Source organism: Penaeus monodon, unplaced genomic scaffold (genome assembly GCF_015228065.2).
Source record: "Penaeus monodon isolate SGIC_2016 unplaced genomic scaffold, NSTDA_Pmon_1 PmonScaffold_415, whole genome shotgun sequence".
In the NCBI taxonomy this organism is placed as follows: domain Eukaryota; kingdom Metazoa; phylum Arthropoda; class Malacostraca; order Decapoda; family Penaeidae; genus Penaeus; species Penaeus monodon.
In genome coordinates, this window is record NW_023658945.1 from 26,725 (window position 1) to 50,648 (window position 23,924).

General features: G+C 47.1%; 2 protein-coding genes across 2 annotated transcripts; both read right to left on the reverse strand.

Annotated features, from left to right (window-relative positions):
* Positions 1 to 19,118: 19,118 nt before the first annotated feature.
* LOC119570844 (glycine-rich cell wall structural protein-like) lies at positions 19,119 to 19,880 on the reverse strand. Its single transcript, XM_037918428.1, has one exon. The coding sequence runs from the start codon at positions 19,878 to 19,880 to the stop codon at positions 19,119 to 19,121; it is 762 nt and encodes a 253-aa protein (XP_037774356.1).
* A 2,017-nt stretch (positions 19,881 to 21,897) lies between these two features.
* Positions 21,898 to 22,482, reverse strand: LOC119570845. Its single transcript, XM_037918429.1, has one exon. The coding sequence runs from the start codon at positions 22,480 to 22,482 to the stop codon at positions 21,898 to 21,900; it is 585 nt and encodes a 194-aa protein (XP_037774357.1).
* Between the last annotated feature and the right edge of the window lie 1,442 nt (positions 22,483 to 23,924).

Below are 23,924 nucleotides of genomic sequence, written 5' to 3' on the forward strand. Positions count from 1 at the left end.
CCTTTTTATCTAAAAAATTTCCCCACGGGCCCGCCCAACCACAAAGCCTTTTTGGCAGTCAAGTCCCCCCTAAAAAACCTTCCGCGGAAAAATGAAAATTGCAGTTTTTTTAGAGGGTTTCTTCTCAACCAAGAAAAAGAAAAAAACTGGCCTTTTTCAAAAAGGGCCCCATTTATCCAAAATATTGAGCTAAAGCTCTTAAGGAGGCTGTCCCAAATGTTTTTCCCCCACCTGTTTTATCCTTTTTTCCAAAAGAAAAAGGGTGTCCTGCCAAACGAGAGGTGTTTACCACCAAATTAAATTTTTTCCCGCCCTGAGAAAACCCCCTTACCCTTCCCCTTTACTCGGGAAAAAAGGGAAAACACGGCTTACTAAGGGCCCAAATTTGGTGGTTTTCTCCCCGGGGAAAGTGACACTACCCCAGTCCCAAGGGCCCGACTCGGATGTTTTTCCCCCCCCCCCCCCTTTTATTGGGATTCTATCCTGGTAATGCAGTTTACCTAAACTTTTAAAGACTTTCGAAGAAAAGGGCCCCGAAGGAAAATTCCCCCAAAATAGAAAAGTACAAAACAAAAAAACCCAAAATAACAACATCATCTTTGATTTTATATAATTTAAGTCGGGAAATTTGGGAAACTAGATCGAAACGAGGAAAAGCTGTCCAAAGGGGGGGTTTACTGGGAAAAAAGTAAAAAGCCTACAACTTTTGGGAAAAGGTTTTTTCCCCCGCGACAGTGCAAACAAGACGGATCCTTTCCATTTTTTTCTTGCTGATGCATAGCCCAAAATACTAAGGGAAAAGTATTTATTGTGACCCAAAGGAAAAAGCCCCTTACGAGGGCCAGTTTTCAAACCCAACCCAAACCTAAGGAATTGGCTCCCTGTACAAAATGGGAGGGTGAACACTTTTATTCCTTTCATGCCTGGCATGCAACTTTTGGGAAAGGGTTTAAAACCCTTATGCGACGCAAAAGACAAAGGACGTCCCTTGTGATCGCCTATCACAGATGCCCTTTTCTCCAAATTTAAACGGGCCCCAATCGGTTCGCATCCATGGAATTTTTTGGGATAGAATTAAAAAACTTTTAAAAGGGGTAAAATACCCCCCCCCCCCTCGACCTTTTTCATATAACGAAAAAATTTCAATCCTGTGGGTTTACCAAATTTTTGAAGAACCTGGGCCTAAGTTTTTTACCCTCACCCTCCCCCCCTCCCTTGTTTCCCGACAGAAAATTTAAGAAATTTATACCTGGGGTCAAAAGAACAGGGGTAAATTTTTCCCCCTAAAAATTTTTTAAAATGCTTTAGTGGCCCTCAGTTTCCCATTTCCCAAAAAAACCTACTGACCCCAAAAATTTTGCCCCAAATTTAGGTTTTACTTGAACATTAGGGATAAATCTTTCCCAAAAATCATAAAAACCCTTTACTAAGGGGGTATCTTTTTAACCTATAACTTTTCTCAACAAATAATTTCGCTTTTTGCCGCCTCGCTCGACGCAAGACGCACTGAAATCCCTCACCAAAATACATAGAAAAAAAAGAAAACCAAGGACTAAAGACTGTTCTTGTTTAAAAATGGGGTTATGGCCTTCCCACCAGCTGTGGCACTAAATTTTTTTAAAATTTTTCCCTTTTTGATTAAAAGCTTCCTTTTTGCAGTTTTCTCGATGAACGGGGGAATTAAAAATTTAAAAAACTTAAAAAAAGGTTTTAGGGCACCATTTTAATGCCGCGGAGTTTTCCCCCAGGGCAAACATACTCAATTTTCCTTTCGCCGATACATTATACCCCAAAAGACCACCAAAACCCTACACCAAATACTCACTATTGACAACCCGTACACCTTTTTTCGGAAACCAATGCGCTTTCAGGAGTCTTTAGCGCATTAAAAGAAAATCTTTGGACACCGTCCTCAGGGGGAGTTTTAATGGTTACAAGACTAATGTGAAAAAACAAAAGTTTTTCTTTTTAAAACCCCAAAAAATTTCCCCCTTTGGGCAAAATTTTTCCTAACACCTTCGGCAGACTTTCAAGCCCTCCCTCCAAGTCAATCCCTTTGTACCATCCTTGGTTTAACTTTGATACCAACCCTTTCCCATTTCATTTGCTATCAAATTTAGAGGGCCCCCTTGACAAAAAAACCCACTTTACTTTTTATTTGTTTAAAAGTGCGGCTCCCGCACAAGCGCATCTATACAAAACACGACAAACCCCTCCCCTTTACTTTTCTTTTCCACTTGCACTCACAAAAATAGCATAAAATAACAAGCGCAAACTCCAGCTTGTTCATAAAAAGCACCTTTGGGGGATCTGTATTATAGATTGGCATCAAATTTTTTACACCTTAACTCCACCAAAAAGCCCTTTTTCCTCTTCCCCTGAACTCGAGTGGTTTGGGGTTTGGTTTTGTAAACGCTGACAACCTTTTTTCTTTGGGGATAAACCCACCCGGGTGGATAACTCCATTTTTTCTTTCGGTTTCCCGGGTGGAGACCGGAATTTTGGCCTATCTTTTTTTTTTTGGGATGAGACAAAAAGGGGGAACGCAGTTTTTTCAAACCGGCCGCATCCTTTGAAGCCCCCCCCTCCCCCTTCTTTTCCCCCTTAGCTCTTTCCCCTATCCCTTTTTTTGGGTTTTTTTTTTGTTTTTGGTTTGTTTTTTTCGTTCCGTTTTTTTTTAAAAACCCCTTTAAAAAAAAAATTTTTTTTTTTCTTTTGGGGTTTGGTTTTTAAACCCTTTTAATTTTTTTAATTAAAATTTTAACCTCCCCTTTTCCACAGCCCCCCAATTCCCCCCCCTTTTAAATACCTTTTACCTCACGGCCTTTTCTTGTGAAATCCATACCTCCCCCTTCAAAAGGGTTTTCATTTATCCTTTGCCAAAGGGGGAAACCCAAAATCCTATATCCTTAACCCTAAACCTCCCCTGGTTTTTTGTGACATGCGGGCACTGCTTTGTACCGTCCAGGACCATAAATCCTTTTTCCTAAGGGTTTTTGTGAGGGTGAGGAAAAAAGGCCCCCACCATTTGCGTTAAAAACCAATCGTGATGTGGTGGCCAAGGTTGTCTCTCTGTAACCCTTCTATTTACAAAAAGGAAACCCTTTTGTTGACAAGGGGCCCCGCGCCCCGACCCACTCCCCCACGGACTGGGGGGAGCGGCGACCTCCAGTGCGGGGACCCCACCAAGGGGCGAGGGGACTCGTACCTTACAACCCAGAGTTGGCTACCGCCCCCCACGCAGCCTCGTGTCCCCTTTTTGGAGGGGGAAACCCCCGCCGCCCGAGGCCAAACCCCCAAAACCGAAAAGATTTAAATGGCACCTGGGGGCCCTCCCCTCTTTTTTCCCCCCCCCCCTTATTCTTCCCCTATCCCCCTTTTTTGCCTTCCCCCTCTTCCTTTCCAAACTTTTAAATTTAAACCAGAAACCCCTGGGAACCTCCTCTTCGAGGTACAGGAATAAGCTTTTCCCCTCTGAAGGGGAAAAACCTTTTGGTGGCTGTTTTTACTTGGAGGAGGAAAAAAGGGGTTTCCCAAAAAATGTTTCCCGGAGGTTGAGCAAATTTTATGCTGAGTAAGGGCCCCATGGGTCAACATCCTCTTTTTTCCCTTTTTCCCCCAAGAAAAGGGGGGTCCCGATCTTTTGGGTTTAAAACAATTTTTGGGCTAGTCTCCTCGGGAGGCCCAGGGGCAAACATCAATGTCGATGTTTTTCACTCCACTGGGCCCCCTGGTGGGGGAAAAATGGGAAATTTGGGTGCAATTTAATTTTCCTCTTTTTTAAAAAAACCCCCTGTGACTGTTTTGCCCATTAGTTTTTAAAAATAAAAGCTTCCCTTTTTGTTGGACTCTGGGGGGTGTGAGGGGAAAAAAAACCCGCTTAATTTTTTTGGCAAAACTTTTAAAACACCCCCCCCCAAAGAAAAATTTTAATGTTGACGAACCAACAAAAAGGGCCCAGACTTAAAGGCAGTCACTTTTAAACCATATGTGGCTTCTAGTGGCAAAAATAAAAAGCAAAATAAAAAGGTTACAAAATGTTTGACCGGGTACTAAAAAAGTAACAAAAACCTTTTACCAAAAACAGTCGTCCATTTTGGGTTTTTTTCCCCCAGATTGTCCTTTCAGGGAAATCAGGGGGACCTCGAGTAACCCCCCCAGACGTCCTCCCTTCCGGATGGGGGGCAAAGCTTTAACCCGTTTTTGAAACAGCTTTCTGCCCCACAACCCAGCCCCCGAATTTAAACCGAAAAGGGGAGTCCCACCCGGGAGGAGACAGACTCTTGGGGGAATTTCCGGGGCCCCCTAGGTGGGTTTTCCCCCAATTTAAAAAATTTCCTTTTAAAACCCGAAGAATTCCTACCAAAATTGGGAAACCTTGGGAAAGGGGCAAAAAATCCGGGTTTTCAATCCCGGTTGCCCCGAAAACCCGGGGAATAAAGCATAGTTATAAAAACCCAAAGGGCCCCAAACTACCCTGAATTTTTCCCGCGGGAACCAAGGAGCTTAATTGGGGTGGTTTTGGGTTTTTTCCCGCCACTGAATCCTGAAAGATAGGAAAAGTTAAAATGGGGGCATTTGGGCCCCTTCCCCACTACCCACTGATGTGGATGTGAAAAAAAGGACATCACAACCCCCCAAAGGGCGGGAAAGCTTCCCCCAATATGAAAGGGAAGACCCAACCCGGGGAAGTCCTGGTGCCTTTAAAGGCCCCAATCCTAACCCCTTTTATTTTGGGTAACCCGAAAATTTCCCCCTTTAGCCTAAAAAATATTACCAAAACCACTTTTGGTGCTTCAAGGGGCCAAAATTGGGCACCAACCCCCGGCTAGCTGAAAAGGGCCAAACCCTTTAAAAGTGGTTTTCTGTGCATGGCACAAAAACCCCCCCAAGGGTCCTTTTAAGGGCCCCCATGGAAGGGCCCAAAAGGGGCACAAAAACCAAAAGTCCCCAAATGTCCAGGGAAACAGGCCTGGAAGGGCCCCTTTTCCTTGCCAAGGGAAAAAGGGGCCCCCCAGGCGACAAAGATGTTTTTCTAAAATGCCCCGAAATTTGGTCCAAATCCGGATATCTCCAAAAAAAAGGGGTTTTTTGCACCTTTCTAAAAGGGATAAAAGAAACCCCCAAAAAAAAGTTCAAAAAAACACTGGCCCAAAACCTCCCCCCCCCCCCCCAAAAGACAAAAAATTTTTTCCCCTTTTTAAGAAGAAGATTAATTCTCCTGTTGACTTTCTTGTATTCCCCTGTTAAGCAACCCGCTTTTGGGGGGGTCCAATGAGGAGGCAGAGAAGGCCCCCCACGGGCGCCCGGGGGTACGGCAATTTTCTCCAGACTGTTGCATTTCCCGAAAAAAAAGGGGGGCTAAAAAAAACCCAAACAGCCCCCCCCCTCACCCCCGGATGAACTCCTCTGCCCACCCCCAAACCACCCCCCCTTCACAGACATTGGCCCGAATAAGCAAAAACGAGCACCTTGGGCCTTTTCCCTTTGGGTAAAAATCAGCAAAGAAAAGATACCAGACAAAGCCTGAAGTTGGGGAAAAGTTTAAACTCCAAAAAACAGAGCTAAACCAAAAGGGTCCCCCCTCCCCGTGTACCCAAAGGTTAGCCCGACAAAAAAAAAATAATCCCTCAAAAGCGAGATTCACAAGGATTTCAACTCCCAAAACAAACCGAAAACCCAAAAATAAAAAACTTTTTCTGATTTAATTTTTCCCAAAAGTCATCCCCTGACACAAAATCTTTTTAACATCTACAGTGGAAAAATCTGTGGCTTCAATACAAAAAATACCATCCCGGGTCCATAGTGGCAATCAAAAGGGAAAATTTACATTGGCATGCTCCAGGGGACAAATTAAACAAAAGGGGGTGTTCACTTCTCCGGGGATCATGTCCCTTCATGCTGCCCAAACATAGCTGGCAAAAGAGCTTGATCAACCCCCGGGCCCGAGCAGGGAAATTTCCCCTTTCAACCGCAATAGCCCAAAGCCAAACCCCACTGAGGAGAGGTGTTGAAACTTTTGCCGTTGAAATTCCCCTGGCTGGGGGGCCCCCAAGAAACTTTTACAATTTTGGACGAAAGCCCGGCTGTACGCCTTAAACTAAACCCCGGGGCGTGCTACGGTTTGCCCCAAGACTGAGTGGGTTTATAAGGGGGGACTTCAATCATTTCCCCCCCATCTGGGTCCCGGGAGGGCCAAAACCCAAAGTGGGAGGCCACCCCATAAAACCGACGCGCTTTAGACTACCCGAAAACGGGCTTCTCAAAAGCCAGGGGCCAACGCAGTTTAAAGGAGGGTCCTAGATCTCCCTTGGCCCACTGCGGCCCCGGTAGAGAGAATTTGATGGTTTCGATAGACCCCACAAATTACTATTATGGCCCCTATTTCTACCCCCATGGATTTTTAAACCCGCCCAAAACCACAACAAATCCAGGGTGGAACAAACAAAAAGGGCCCAAATGGCCCCAAATCTTTTTTAGAAAGCCTTTGGCCCCCTGCTTAGAACAGTGAACCCCCAAAGAGTTTAAAAAAAATGGAAGTGCTTGAAGCCAGACTTTCCTGCCATAAAACCCCGCTTCCAAGGCCTTTAAAACTAAAAAATCAGGCCTTTTGGGCCAGGAGTTATAAAGACAAACCCGGTACATAAAGAAAGAGATTAAGGAAGTCCATCCACGAATGAAAATGTGTAGAAAAAATTTCTGAAAGGGAAAGGGGCCCCTGGAAAACCCGCCCCCCCTAAGGGAACAGTCCCAAGGGAAAATGCCACAAAATCAGACAAAGGGAAAAATGGCTGGAAATTTGGGTTGAGTCCCTTTTTACCCTGAAATACCCTTACAGACTTGGCATGGGTCAGGTGACATTGGGCCCCTCAAGGGCCCCGGGTTTTGGGCCCCAAAAAAAGACCCCAACAAACAAACAGAAAGGGGTGGGAGTTCTTTTGTGACAATCTCCAGCTAAAAGTGGGGGAAAACCCCCAATCCCCCACACCAGCAGACTTTTCTCCTGTCGGAGAGAGGAAGCCCGCCCAGACCCCAAAAACTCGATTTTAAAAACTTCCTTTTGAGGAAATAAGATAAAAAACCTACAAAAACATTTTTTGCTTTGCCCAAGGGTTCCCGATGGGATCTCGCAACCCCATTTTCCCCCCACCTAGGGCTTTGGGAGGGAGCTTGCATTCCTGCAATTCCCCCAACAAGTCCCGGGGAAAATTTTCCAAATCTAACCCCCCAAGCTGGAAGAGGCCATATAAATTTCCCCTCCCAAAAAAAAAGGAGCCAGGGGAAATACCCGCCCCCTTCTCCCCATCTTTTTGGCAAGACGGCCGGGGAAAAATGGGACAAACCGACTCCCCCTTTGGGGGAAAGGGACCTCTGAAAGAACAAACCCCCCGGGGTTCACAAGGAGCATTAGCACCCGCACACCATGCCCATGCTCTTAAAAACAAAACAGCACTGTCCCGTCTGTGGGGAGTATTGCTAAACCTGGGGAAGGCCAAATTTTTCCCTTTCTATTTTTTGGGGAATCCTGATCCAAAAAGGGGGAAACAGAGGAAACTCCTGGTTTGGTAGTTTACTATTTTAGGGAAAAGAACGCCCCAAAAAAAACTCCAAAAATCCCTATCACAAACAATGGGCCCCTAGAAAAAAAGGAACACCCCAGGGGGGGGTCCTCAGTCCAGCCCTTTTCAAAACCCTTTTTGTCCCTGCGTCCCAACATAACCCCCCCCCCAGGGGGAGGGAAGATCATCTCCTAGCAACCCCTTGCAACATCTCCACTGGGCACCTGTCTAATTTAAAAACCCAGTGCTGTCTTGACCTTGTATCTGAAAGGGAAAGATTAGAAAAGGAAAATAAAGACCCCTGCGCCAAATCCAAAGCCCCTGGCTTTTGAGACTAAAATGTTTTAGGCCCAATTTTGAGAATCCGGGGAAAGGGCTTAGAATGGGTCCAGGTTTTCCAATACCTTGGGGTAATAATTGTTAGAACACTCTCCTTTAAAAAGGTCCTGTACTTGGTTGACCTAACCAAAGCAGACTGTCATGAAAACAATGTCTAGGAGACACATAGGAGCTAGATATATAGTACTAAGATCATTCTATTACATGCCATCCGTCCCATTGTGGACTATGCTTCTGTCTCCCTAACTGCTGCAAAGCCGAGATTAAGAGAAGAAAATGGAGACAGTTCAAAATGAAGTTGCCAGGATCATTTTGGGTGCCCCAAGGTGGACGAAGGCCCTCAACCTCCTCATGGAGGCAAACCTTCTCCTCCTGGAATCACGAATTGATCTAATGGCAGCTCAGTTCCTTTCAAAGGTCATCCAAAACTCACATGAACACAAACATAAGACAAAAAATAGCCAGACGCCTAAAATAAGACCACGACTGTTTACAAACAACTCCTGGCTGTCTCACACAGCCAGCGTGTTGATACGCTATCAGCTCAAATAACAACTACTTACAAGGGCATGGACTCCCCACCACCCTGACTTTTTGAAACCCGCCGAGGTAAAAACCTTGATTGAGTTCTCTGTTATGGCAGGCAGAAGCTTAGAAGGTCATTGCAGCCATCACCTACTTTACAGATAGATCAATCAATCCCTTAAACCACACTGCAGGTGCCGGCTTTGCAGCAAGGGATGCCACACAATCCATGAAGGTAACAGACAACGCCTTCTCTCTACAGGCAGAGGCAGTTGCGATCATGGGAGCCCTAGCCCACACGTCCCTGAGGGAAGGACACGTGGTCATACATACAGACTCCAGGGCAGCCATGACTGTCTACAGCAAAGCTCACCCAAAGACAACATCTACCTTCTGACCACTGTCCTCACCACAGCACAGAGGATTTTTGCTCAGGGTAAAAGAATAATCATAAACTGGGTCCCTAGCCACATAGGCATCAGAGGGAATAAGCTTGCTGACAGACTAGCTGACACTGGCAGGGGTATGCCCTCAAATCCCATGATCATAAAACCGAGCCAAAAAATCTGAAGGCAGAAGTGTAATGCCACAGCTCGTGCCTTCCTCCTGCAGCTTCACAGAGAGAAAACGAGATCCTCCCCCTCGGCCAGATGGTACTCAGATGCCACAGGCTATGAGCCACTGGCACTCTCTGAAGCAATCAATAGAGGTACCGAAGTCATTCTTCACAGAATCAGACTAGGGTACCATTGCGCATGGCAGATCATAAAGACAATTGACCATGAAGACAGGTGTTGCATGCACTGTAGCGAGCCGAACGCCACATTGGTACATTACTTACAGAACTGTGAGCACACACATTTTCTGAGACAGAGCCCGCCCACAACAACCGCCTGACTGGTAATGAGATTATGCCGCATGCTTACATCAAGGTGGCAGGAACGCCTGCTGGCAATCCCGCCATAAAATGAGACAGCCATAAAATGCTGATGCAGGCCGGGCCATATGTATGAAAGCCCGGGCGAAGCCAGATCTTCGCAAATCTCAAACGAACGAACGACGAACGAACCGAGATCAGCATTCCCCTAGCAGAACACGACAACAGCAGCAGCACCACAAGGACTGCCCAGTCCTTAGCCGACTGGGGATCCTGCTGGCTCCCCCGTTGATCACCGACTTCACCTCCAGCACCCAGCCATACCTGTGGGCACTCACACCCACAACAAACACTCCCAAAGAGATAAGACACCAGTCCAAAATAGTAGAAGCCCAACCAGCATCTACTATAAAACACACACATATATACATATTACATATATATGCATATATCATCAAGGGGCTAACGCCGACGGGGCCGCATGGCTGCATCCAACCTTCGCTTCCAGCCACGAGGATCCCTCGAGGCGAGTCTCCAGGCAGGCACACGGCCCATCTCTAATTCCTCGCGACAGGTCTCGTCGAGCTGCCCAAGCCATGGTCTCCTAGGACGTCCCACAGATCTCCTCCACCTAGGGTTGTCTCGCAGAGAGACAACCTGATGGGCAGGGTCGTCCATAGGGAGGCGAGCTAGGTGGCCACATATCCAGTGTTGGCGATCCCAGATTATGCAAGTAACAGGTCCCATGCCAGTCTCACGGTGTAACCACCAGTTGGACACGTGGTCCTGCCAACTGTACCCCATGATCCGGCGAAGGGACTTGTTACAAAAGGCATCAAGGCGAGACTCCAAGGCACTGGATAACGTCCAGGTTTCGCTTCCATAGAGCAAAACTGGAAGTATCAAGGCCTTGAAGACATGCAGCTTGGTCCTTCTGCATAGGTACCGACATCCAAACGCTCTTGTTGATCGAGTTCATGGCTCCTGTTGCCAGACCAATCCGTCTACTAACTTCTTGGTCTGACAACCCAGAGATATGAACTACGCTACCAAGGTATGTAAAACTTTCTGTAACTTCAACATCCTCGCCGCAAGCATGGATCGACTGAACGTGTTCCCCTAACAGGCCCCCAAAGTCCTGAATCTTGGTCTTGGTCCAGGAGACCTCTAGGCCTAGGGGCTTCGCCTCATTGCTAAATGCATCAAGAGCCACCACAAGTGACTCCAAGGACTCAGATAGGATGGCAATATCGTCGACAAAGTCAAGGTCTGAGACCTTAATATTGCCTAGTGTTGCTCCGCACTGACTTTGGCTAGTAGCTCTGCCCATTATCCAGTCCATACAAGTGTTGAAAAGTGTTGGTGCAAGGACACAGCCTTGCCTCACCCCTGAATTAACAGGGAAGAAGTTCGACATACCCCCGCCACACTTTGCAGCACTTTCAGTACCAGTATAGAGGCTTGCTATCAGGCCAATAATCTGTGTCGGAATTCCCCTGAGCCTCAGGATCTCCCATAATGATTCCCGATGCACCGAGTCAAACGCCTTCTTGAGGTCAATGTAGGCTGCGAGCAAAACACGACCGAACTCACGACGGCGTTCCACAATTACTCGAAGCGCTAGTATACGGTCTATTGTGGACTTGCCAGGAGTAAATCCAGACTGCTCCGGTCTCTGATGCCTCAGTAGGTAGTTGCGGATCCGTTTCAGAAGAATGTGGGCGAGAACCTTGCCTGGTATGCTGAGCAGTGTAATGCCACAGTAGTTACTACAGTCCCAACGATCCCCTTTCCCCTTCCAGAGAGGGATGACCACGCCCTCAGCAGGTCAAGGGGAATGGTACCAGACTGCCAAATGGCAGTCAGGACTGTATGCAGGCCCCGAGCCATAGGTTCACCCCCAGCCTTTAGCAGTTCAGCAGGGATATCACATATGCCTGCAGCTTTCCCACTCTTCAGCTTGGAAATCGCCAGCCTAACCTCTGTTAGGGTAGGAGGTTCCTCGCTGATGGGTGGGACCGGCACAGGCACTGCGACATCGCTTGCATCCAAGCTAACTGTTGGAGGGTCCACCTGGTACAACTGTTCAAAATACTCAGCCCAACGTTCACGAACCCCAACATGATCTGAGATGATCCGTCCATCCGCTGATCGGACTTAGGGTTCAGTTTTCTCAGGGCTTGGTAGGCAGAGCGAAGGTCATTAACCAAGAAATGGCCTTCGACCTCCTCAGCAAGAATCCTGATGGACTGTTCCTTGTCCATTCTCAGCAGTGTCCGAGCCCTACACACCATGGAACGACGCAAGACTTGATTCCCATTCAGCCGAGCCTTGCGACACGCTTCAGTGGCCTCTAATGTCTCCAGGGAGATGGTATTCTGCCTTGTCCTTGGGCGTACGCCAATGGACTCCTGAGCTGCTTCGAGTGTTACGCGCTTGAAGAACTCCCACAGAGCAACTGGGTCCGTCAGGTTGCTGGTTTCTGTGAATCGGTCAGAGACTGCCGTGGTGAACCCACGGGCACACTCCACCTCCCTTAGTCTGTCCAAGTGAAACACCTTAGGGTGGCCACTGGAGGGACGGGGAGTTTTGAAGTGGACCCGCAGGGTAGCCACAAGCAGCCTATTGTCGGTGCCACAGTACTCGGCACTCCGGTAAACCCTGCAGTTCTGGAGGATCCTCCATCGCGTGCTAACAGAATGTGTCGATCTCCTTGGCCACAGTACCCGTATCGCTGTACCAAGTCCAGCGATGCGGGTTGGAGCGCTGGTACCAGGAGCCAGATATCCTCATTTTTCTGGGACCTAGCAAAGTCCCGGAGAAGGAGGCTATTCTCGCTGCTGGGATCAGCTCCCGAGCCATGGGGGCCGACAGACATCTCGTAGCCAGCTCGGTCACAGTCGGATACCGCATTGAAGTCGCCCAGAACAATGCGAATGTCTCGCCGGGGGCAATCGTCTGCCACAGATGCGATTTTGGCGTAGAACGCCTCTTTCACATCGATTTTATATACATCGGTAGGAGCGTATACAACAATAAGAGACAAGAAAGCCAAAAGCATGCTTCAGTCTCAATGCCATGATACGCTCATCAACCGGTGTCACTCGCTACCGCGGCCATGTATATATATATATGTGTGTGTGTGTGTGTGTGTGTGTGTGTGTGTGTATGTGTGTGTGTTGTGTGTGTGGATGTGTGTGTGTGTGTGGATGTATGTGTGTGTGTGTGTTGGATGTATGTGTGTGTGGATGTATATATGTTGTGTGTGTGTTGGTAAGGGTTGGGGGGGGGGTGGGTATTTGTGTGGGTGTGTGTGTAGGTGTGTGTTGGGGGGGAGTGTATGCATACACGCTTAAGTAGTTCTCGTGTTTTGCTTTTTCTTTCCATCTTACTACCGCTGAGTTCTTTGTGTAGTTCTCTCTTTTCTCAATGCTTTTGACATCATAAATCCTCGTGTAAGACCTGGTACTTTTCTTCATATTTTATTTTGTGACATCACAGCAGTCCAGTCTAAAACATCCCTTACCAAAAATGCGACTACTAAAATCTCTTAAATTTTGAGGTGAGACGGATGTCGCTGTTTTTTTTTTTACATTAGTAATTCTAGGCTTCAGGGATTCACCCCCCCCATTTTTGTGTCTGGCTCCCTCCTCAGGTTTGGAACCACAATGGTAAAGTAAAATTTTAGCTCCTTGAAGCTTTGCTTACTGCTGCAGAGCAATACTAGCTTCGGGTTTCGAACGATGTGAAATCTAATCCCTTTGACTTAGATGTGTTCTACTCAAAAATCTCCTGAAAAAACTAACGTGGATCTTCCACAAGATCCCTTGGTTTTTTGTTGTGTACGTGGGCCGTAAGGGGCTGACACAGCCCAAAAGGGATGAGGCTTCTCTCCTCTCTAAATAGAAATTGGGCTGCACAGGTTAATATCTAAAAGCACATTTGCAGTTTACTATGATTCTGATAAACGTCATCCAACATTCTTAGAACAGTAGGGTTTTGCTGATGAATATATCTCAAGCCCTTATCATTTTCGCCACAAATAATCATTTTTAAAGAAACAGGACTTCTGTGTGGCCAATTTCCCATGGCGAGCGAGAAAAAACACAAGAGACCCGATGCTTCCTGATGATTACCTTTTGGAAAAAAGTTTGCTAGGGAATTTCGGAAGCATGTTGGTTATTAACATTCAAGATTTAACACTTAATATATTTAGTCTGGTGATAAACAGTGTTATACTGTCATAGTAGTTTAGTAGAGAATGTATTGTTGCGGAAGTAGCGACTACTGGTAGATTTTCTGGTTCACAAACTCACTATATCGTGGCCACATATTTGCAACACATATTTTCGCCCTTAAAACCCAAAAACGTGAAACGAAGCACGGATCAACTTATTAAAAAATCCTCTTATCTATGCAAGTTAAGCTAAACAACTTTTCTTTCTTTTTTCCACGTCGTTTACCACTTTTTCCTTGTGCTTCGGCTATAATTACTTGATTCTTTAAAATATTAAACTCGTTTTCTCTCTCACTTCCAGAAATGTCAAGACGTATATAAAGGGCCAAACCTGCCGGGGACTGATGCACTACTTCGAATTGCAGGGGAAAAATCCCAGCAATTAGTGGTTTTGCCATGGGTTTCCCTGAGTGCGTCATGGCCTGCTTGTTCATGGAGATTCCGGAGAGGGATAACTACAAAGATAAAATCGGTAGACTTCGTTACGTAGATGATGTCCTCTTCATCGTCCCAGAAGGCTTACACCCAAAAGCTGACGCAGCTTAGCTCCAGGAAGAGGAGGATCAGAAATTACCTTCCTGGACACTGATTCATCGGGGGGGACGATGGCCTGCGTTTCTCTGTATACAGGAAACTTTCAAATAAAGATGATTATATCCATTATTACTCTGCCCACAGCATCAAACAAAAATCTGGTGTTGTAATTGGCTTCTTCCCCAAAGCACTGAGGATCTGTGCTCTGAATTTCTTAAGGATAAGGTTGCCCATATAATTAATTCTCTCATGAACAAATATCCCAGAGGCTTCCCGCTAAACCTCAGAAAAAAGTCGGAGAACCTTCTCGCAAGATCAGACCCTGCACCCTCTTTTAATAATGTTCTCAAAATTACCGCCATGTAAAATTTCCCAGGCGATTAGCAGATACTCCGGTAGTACAATTTTAAATCGCCCGCACATCCGGAAAAAGATACTGACATAAAAATGAGACCCGGGAAGCAGCCCGAAAGCAACCCTAACAGTGCTGTATATCGCATACCCTTCAACAGATACTATACAGCAACTTTGGCGAAACGGGCCGTGGTTTCAGTACCAGTGTCAGCGAAAATCCAACTTCCAACGCCATGGTGGTACATGTAGATGAAGATGGACATCTACCGAACTGGAAAGGGAAAAAGAAAGTCCACGGAGGACTGAACAAAAAGAAAAGAAAAATTATGGAAGCTGTATACATCGCGAGGGAGAATAAAGTCAACACAGCATCGGGCAGATTCAAACTATCCAAAGGGCGCGGCAGCAATTATAGGATAACGAGTGGAAAATCACAGTCATCAGGTTTTTCGTCAGCGCATGTCAGATATGATATTATACTCTGTAATTTCTTTTATGTAAGTATTTCTAACGAAGATATAAATCGAAACCGGTCAAATACATCTGTTGTAATGTGAATATATTTTATTTTTTATTCATATCTTATCTACATCTATATATATGCGTGTATATATATATATATATATATATATAATTATATTTTATAAAATATATATATATATATATATATATATATATATATGCATATATAAATATATTTTATATATATATATATATATATATATATATATATATATATATATATATATGTATTATATATACATATATATAATACATATATCTATTTATGTATATGCATATATTCACATATATATGCATACACATGCATCCGCATATACACTGTCTGAGTCTACTCTCAGGATTTAGGACAATCTTCGACCTGTCTTTCATTTTGAGACAGAGTTGAGACAAATCTAAGCAGTTGAGAATTTTTGAGACAGTGTTAACTCTTACATTATGTATATATATATACATATATATATATATATATATATATATTATATATATATATTTTATATATATATATATATATATATTATGTGTGTGTATGTATATATATATATATATATATATATATATATAATATATTATATGTGTGTGGTGTGTGTGTGTGTGTGTGTGTGTGTGTGTGTGTGTGTGTGTGTTTGTGTGGGGGAGAGAGAAAATGACTCATCTGATTATGCCTACATAGCTAATGAAAATTTCAGAATAGGTCCGCTACAAGCGTTTCCCCCTCCACGCTTCGGCAGAGGCTTTCCCATTGATTTTCATATTTATCTCTGTCTTCTTCTTTCTTCTTTTAACGGTAGGCCTTTTTTACGTGTTACTCATGCACAATATGTTTTATTCAAAGAAAAAACATATCTTTGTGAATTTGAAGCTATTTTTTAAATCACAATAAGTTAGCAGAAGGCGATGCCACGGCCCGGCGCTCCAAAAAGGGTAATTTCACTTCCATTAATCATGTTTATTTCTTGTAAATTGCATTTATATGTGCAACGCTGTACTTAGATAGAAAAAAGCACCATCTGCATACATTTGAAGGTATTTTTGAACCTGATAATAAATTGATGAACGATATAGGCAATCGAAGGGCAGTGGTGCTACGTGGTCACTTATATTATTTGATGTATGTTAGGTTTTTTTTTAAAATGAATTTGCCCATAATTAAACCATAAAATTAGCTATTCTGAGTAATATAAAAATATTAATTAATCGATCTCTTTGTTGTATTTTTATATCTGGCAGCACACCTGCCTGAGACACCCCTTTTTAGAGTCTCAAATTTTAGTCTCAGAATCGTCTCAAAACAGTCTGAGAAAACCCTTTATAGATACGCTCCCGGCGTCTTCGTAGGCTCGCAGGCAGCCTCTTCACGCCCTTCCACTCCTCACGGTGACGTGCTTCGGCCACCATGATATGTTTCCTCTCGTTCGCCTAAACCTTCCCTCTTGGCAAAGCTTCCCTCTTTTGAGATGGTAGGAAATAAAGAGATAATATATATATGTGTATATATATATATATATATATATATTTTATATATATATATATATATATATTTTATAAAGGGTGACTGGTAAATAAATCCCTATCGAAAATTACTTAAAACTTAATTAATAGCTGGCATTTGTAAAAAACATGTATTACGATCCCAAAAGTGGTTAGAAAATGGCTAATTCTACGTCCCCATTTGGCAGCAAACCCCAGCAATCTGTCAGTGCACATCAGAAAACACATTTATGGATACACTAACACGGCTTTGATTTTACGGTTTGTATAGGTTTATTTAATATGCATTCACTTTTACCAAATAACATCTCCATAACAGCTTGCAGAACACTTTCTCTTTCTCACCTCGTCTGAGAATTTGTCTCGAGCAACGATAATAGGAAAAAACTGTAAAAACTACTTCGAATTATTCTCGAAAAATAATCTTTTGAGAAACATTTAACTCTGAATTAGCTCTGTAAATACCAACAACCACCAACAAAAACTACAAAACTGCCAGGTTTTATACATACATTGAAGTTAAAAAACATATGTTGAGTAATATACATCGCCAAAAATTTAAAAACATTGTTGAAACTCAGAACTTGCATATATTAACATAAAATATATAAATTCATAATTGAATATATAAATATATATGATTAATAATATTTTCGAGTAAATCGTGCCCCCTTTTACTGTCACTCGAAATAAGCTAGGCCGTTTGAAAGTGGGAAAACCTCTCACAAAGAAATAAAGTAATGCATATGATACTTGCCAATATGTAACTTATACCATTTAAAGGGAAAGTTTTGGAAAAGCTAAAGAAAAGACTATACAGTCGTCCGTGCAATATCTGATGAGCATCGTGGCCCCTGATCACACACACTGCCGAGCGCTTAAACTTTACTGATACTCTCATCAATTTTGTTTACATGCATTTTAACACGGTCAAACTTAGACATGTTTAAAATATAAGAATTAACCTGGCAGTTAACAGAAAATATCTGTGAAAATAATTAGATTGTAACACAGTAACCCAAATTTTACTAGATAAAGATCTAGATCAAATAACTTTATAAATACAAAAATTTTAAAGCTGATAAGAATTTTGGCCCGGAGCGAACTGTAGCATTGGATTAAAAAGGGGTCGTTTAACAGCGTAAACGGGTCTGCCATCGGTGGCGCCTGTGACCAAGACGGGGGTCATTTTTTGTTCTATAAATAAACCATCGACATTGCGTGCGTGAACAGTGCGTGTGCATGCTTCTACCTAGCAATATATAAAAGGGGGGGATCTAAGCGACTCCAGGCATGAGACGAAGTCATAAAACACAATGCGATGAAGGCGTGAGGGGAGAAAGCGCAAGGAGCAAAATGACTCATTCCACACGCGATCCGTCACGATCCACCGGAGCTGAAGCAAATATGCAGTTTTCACTACGAAATCGACGGCTCGAAGTGGTCCTTTCCGTGATAAAACTGTTTTCAAGATACACCTGTCTCCAACTCTGGTTCACTAACGATGATACTTTTTCCATACTCATCAAAAGAGGCCCGGGCGAAAAAATACACACACCCCACACACACACACACACACACACACCCCACACACACCAAACCACACACACACACACACACACACACACACACACACACACACACACACACACACACAGATATATATATACATATATATACACACATATATATATATATATATATATATATATATATTTTATATATATATATATATATATGTATGTATGTATATGTATATATATATATATATATATTATATATATATATATATATATATATATTATATAAAATAATATATATATAAACAGACTGATAGATGAAAGGCAGATAAATAGATGGATAGATGAATATGCAACATTGATATAAATGTACACATTGGTGTGTTGAAAGGTAATGAAAAGCTTCTGTCTTTTTTTGTAATAATATGAAATATTTATTTGTTTTTATGATATCAAAAATGGTATATATTAGCATATATGATACGCTCATAAATTACAATAACAAGCATTAACGTTACAGCGGTTTGTTATTTGTTTCGTCCAGGGCCCGGCGCCTTGTTCCAGCCGCGGGCCTAGCCTCCTCGCTGGACGCCGCCCCCCAGGAGGCCAGCCCGCCCCCCGCGTCCTCCTCGCTGGAGGACGCTGAGGTCGCCACCGGCCGCGCCCCTCCCGACTCCACCCGGAGAGGCACCACTTCCACTGTCTCCGGAAGACCGACCAATCCACCACTGCTTCCACCTGCTCCACCTATGAATCCAACAAATCCACCACTACTTTCTTCACTTGATCCACCAAACATATCACGCCTTCACTACTTCCGGAAGGGTCCGCCATATCCACCACTGCTTTCACCTGCTCCACCCAAGGATTCCATCGAATCCCCCACTGCTGCCTCCACTTGATCCAGTGGAACCGCCATATCCACCACTGCTTCCACCTACTCCACCGATTCCACCACTGCTCCCTCCACTGATCCACCATACATATCAACGCCTCCACCACTGCCACCTGTTCCACCTAATCCACTACTGCTGCTTCCACTTGATCCAGTGGAGGAACCGCCATATCCACCACTGCCTCCACCTGTTCCACCGAATCCACCCCTGCTGCTTCCACTTGATCCACCATACATATCAACGCCTCCACCACTGCCACCTATTCCACTAATCCACCACTGCTGCTTCCACTTGATCCAGTGGAGGAACCGCCATATCCACACTGCTTCCACCTGCTCCTCCGATCACCAACTGCTGCCTCCACTTGATCCACCATAAAATATCAAAACCCCCACTTCCACCTATTCCACCTAATCCACCACTGTTTCCTCCACTTGATCCAATGGAGGAACCGCCATATCCACCACCACTGCTTCCCACCTGTTCCACCGAATCCCCCACTGCTGCCTCCACCTGACCAGTGGAGGACCCCATATCCCCCACTGCTTCCCCCTGTTCCACCGAACCACCACTGCTGCCTCCACTCGACCCCGTGGGGGAAACCCCTAATTTCCCCATGCTTCCCCCCGTTCCACCGAATCCAACCCCTGCTGCTTCCATTGATCCGTGGGGGAACCCCCATATCCCCATGCCTCCCCCTGTTCCCCGAAACCCCCCCCTGCTGTTCCCTTGATCCGGGAAAACCGCCATACCCCACTGCTTCCACCTGTTCCACCGAATCCCCATGCTGCTTTTTACTTGTCCCGTGGGGAACCGCCATACCACCATGCCCCACCGTTTACCGAATCCACCATGCTGCTTCCACTTGATCAGTGGGGGAAACCCCCATATCCACCCCTGCTTCCACCTGTTTCCCCCGAAACCCCCACTGCTGCTTCCATTACCAGGGAGGAACCCCCATATCCACCACTTTCCCCCCTTTTTACCCAAACCACCACTGCTGCTTCCATTGCCGTGGGGAACCGCCATATCCACCACTGCCTCCACCTATCCCCCTATCCACCACTGCTGCCTCCCCTTTATCCACCATACATATCAAAGCCTCCCCACGCCACCCATTCCACCTAATCCACTACTGAGCCTCCACTTACCCGTGGAGGAAACCCCCTTCCACCACTTTCCACCTGCTCCACCCAATCCACCCCTGCTGCTTCCACTTGATCCAGTGGAGGAACCGCCTACCACCACTGCTTCCACCTGTTCCACCGAAACCACCACTGTGCTTCCCTTTACCCAGTGGGGGAACCGCCATATCCACCACTGCTTCCCCTGTTTCCCCAATCCACCACTGCTGCTTTTCCCCTTGACCCCGTGGGGGAACCGCCATATCCCCACTGCCTCCACCTGTTCCACCGAATCCACCCTTCTGCTTCCATTGATCCAGTGGAGGAAAACCCCCATATCCACCACTGCTTTCCCCCTACTCCACCCAATCCACATGCTGTTCCACTTGATCCGTGGGGGAACGCCCCTATCCACCACTGCTTCCCCCTGTTCCCCCGAATCACCCTGCTGTTCCACTTGACCAGGGGAGGAAACCCCCCAAACCACCCTGCTTCCCCTGTTCCACCCAAACCCCACTGCGCTTCCCCTTATCCGTGGAGGAACCGCCCAACCCCCACGCTTCCACCTACTCCACCCAATCACCACTGCTGCTTTCCCTTGTCCATGGAGGAACCCCCATAGCCCCCCACGCTTCCCCTGTTCCACCGAATCCCCCACTGCTGTTTCCACTTGATCCGGTGGAAAAACCCCCATATCCCCACTGCTTCCACCGTTCCACCCAATCCACCACTGCTGCTTCCCCTTATCCACCCTACTATCAAAAGCCCCCACCCCTGCCCTATTCCCCTAATCCACTACTGTGCTCCACTTGACCCCTGGAAACCGCCATATCCACCCCTGCTTCCACCCCTTCCACGAATCCACCCCTGCTGCTTCCACTTGATCCCGGGAGGAACCGCCAATTTCCCCCCATCTTCCACCTGTTCCACCGAACCACCACTGCTGCCTCCCTTTATCCAGGGGAGGAAAACCCCCATATCCCCACGCTTCCACCTGTTTTTCCCCCGAATCCACCCTGCGCTTCCACTGATCCGGGAGGAACCGCCATACCCCCCCGCTTCCACCGTTCCACCGAAACCCCCACTTGCCCCCCTTTTCCAGTGGAGGAAAACCCCCATATCCACCACTGCTTCCACCCGTTCCACCGAATCCACCACTGCTGCTTCCCTTACCCAGGGAGGGAAACCCCAATCCACCACTCTTCCACATTCACCAACCACTACTGATCCTCCACTTGACCCAGGGGGACCCCCTATCCACCCTCTTCCCCCTGCTCCCCCTGATCCACCACTGCTGCCCCCACTTGTCCACCATACATATCAACGCCTCCCCCACCCACCTATTTCCCCCTAATCCACTACGATCCTCCCCTTGACCCGTGGAGGGAACCCCCCATATCCCCCACTGCTTCCCCTACTCCACCCAATCCACCACTGCCTGCTTCCACTTTACCATGGGGGAACCGCCATATCCACCATGCTTCCCCCTGTTTCCCCGAATCCACCATCTGCTTCCATTGATCCAGTGGAGGAACCCCATATCCCCCCTGCTTCCACCTGTTCCCCTAATCCACCACTGCTGCTTCCCTTATCCACCCTGCTTCCACCTGTTCCCGAAAACCACACTGCTGCTTCCCTTTATCCATGGAGAACCCCCATACCACCCCCTGTTTCCCCTTTCCACCGAATCCACCCTGCTGCTTCCACTTGACCAGTGGAAGAACCGCCCTACCACCACTGTTCCCCTGTTCCACCGAACCCCCACTGCGCTTCCCTTGATCCAGTGGAAGAACCGCAATCCACCACTGCTTCCACTGTTCCCCCGAAACCACCACTGCTCCCACTTGATCCGTGGGAAGAACCGCCATATCCACCACTGCTTCCCCTGTTTTCCCCCGAATCCCAAACCCCTGCTGCTTCCCTTACCGTGGAGGGAACGCCATATCCCCACTGCTTCCACCTTTCCACCCAAACCCCACTGCGCTTCCACTTGATCCGTGAAAAACCGCCATAGCCACCCCTGCTTTTCCACCTTTCCACCGAATCCCCACTGCGCTTCCACTTGAGCCTGGAGGACCGCCATATCCCCACTGCTTTCCCCCTGTTTCCCCCGATCCCCACTGCTGCTTCCACTTGATCCTGGGGAACCGCCAACACCCTGCTTCCCCCTGTTCCACCGAATCCCCATGCTGCCTCCACTTTATCCCTGGGAAAACCGCCATACCACCCGCTTTCCCCTTTTTTCCCCGAATCCACCTGCGCTTCCCCTTTACCAGTGGGAAAAACCGCCAACCCCCACGTTCCACCGTTCCACCGAAAACCACCCCTGCTGCTTCCCTTTTATCCGTGGGGAAAACCCCCCATATCCACCACTGTTCCACCTGCTCCCCCAATCCACCCTGCTGCTTCCACTTATCCATGGGGGAACCGCCTAGCCCCACTGCTTCCCCTGTTCCCCCGATCCCCACGTTGCCTCCCTTTACCATGGAGGACCGCCATATCCCCATGCTTCATCTTTCCCCCCGAAACCACCAAATGTGCTTCCACTTATCCAGTGGGGGAACCCCCTACCACCACTGCTTCCACCGCCACCCAATCCCCACTGTTCCCCCCACTTTGTCCGTGGAGGAACCGCCATTCCCCCATGCTTCCACCCTTTTCCCCGAATCCCCACTGCTGCTTCCATTTATCCCTGGAGGAACCGCCCTACCACCATGCTTCCACCGTTCCACCGAACCCCCACTGTTGCCTCCCTTGACCCCCTGGAGGAAACCGCCATTCCCCCCTTTTTTTCCATCTGTTCCCCGATCCCCCCACTGCTGCTTCCACTTGATCAGTGAGGGAAACCCCCATATCCACACGCTTCCACCTTTCCCCCGAATCCCCCTGCCTTCCACTTTTTAGGGGAAAAACCCCCATAGCCCCACTGCTTCCACCGTTTCCCCGAAAACCACCACTGCTGCTTCCCTTTATCCACCACGTTCCACCGTTCCACCGAATCCACACTGCTCCTCCCCCTTGATCCCGTGGGAAAAACCGCCCTATCCACCATGCTTCCACCTGTTCCACCCAATCCACCCCTCTTTCTTCCATTGTCCGTGGAGGAACCCCATATCCCCCACTGCTTTCCCCCTGTTCCACCGAACCACCCCTGCTGCTTCCACTTGTCCACTACTGCTTCCCCCTGTTCCCCCGAAACCCCACTGCTGCCTCCCCTTGATCCATGGAAAAACCGCCCTATCCACCACTGCTTCCACCTGTTCCCCGAAACCACCACTGCTGCTTCCACTTGATCCGGTGGAAGAAACCCCCTTCCCCAGCTTCCCCTGTTCCACCGAACCCCCCCCCTTGCTTTCCACTTGATCCGTGGAGGAACCGCCATATCCACGCTTCCACCTGTTTCCCCGAAACCACCCCTGTGCTTCCACTTTATCCTTTTAAGAAAGCCATAGCCCCACTGCTTCCCCTTTCCCCCGAAACACCCCTGCGCTTCCACTTGATCCAGTGGAGGGAAAGCCCCTATCCATGCTTTCCCCCTGTTCCACCAATCCACCCCTGCTGCTTCCACTTGATCCACCACTGCTTCCATGTTCCCCCGAATCCACCCCGCTACCTCCACTTGATCCTGGAGGAACCCCCAATCCCCCTGCCCCCACCTTTTCCCCGAATCCACCCCCTGCTGCCTCCACCTGATCCCCTGGAGGAACCGCCTATCCACCACTGCCTCCCCCTGTTCCAACCAATCCACCACTGCTGCTTCCCCTTTATCCCGGGAGGGGAAACCGCATATCCCCACTGCTTCCCCTTTTTCCCCCGAATCCCCATGCTGCCTCCACCTGATCCAGTGGAGGAAACCCCCATACCCCACTGCTTCCCCCTGTTTCCCCGAATCCACCGCTGCTGCTTCCCCTTGTCCGGGAGGAACCGCCCTTCCACCCCTGCTTTCCCC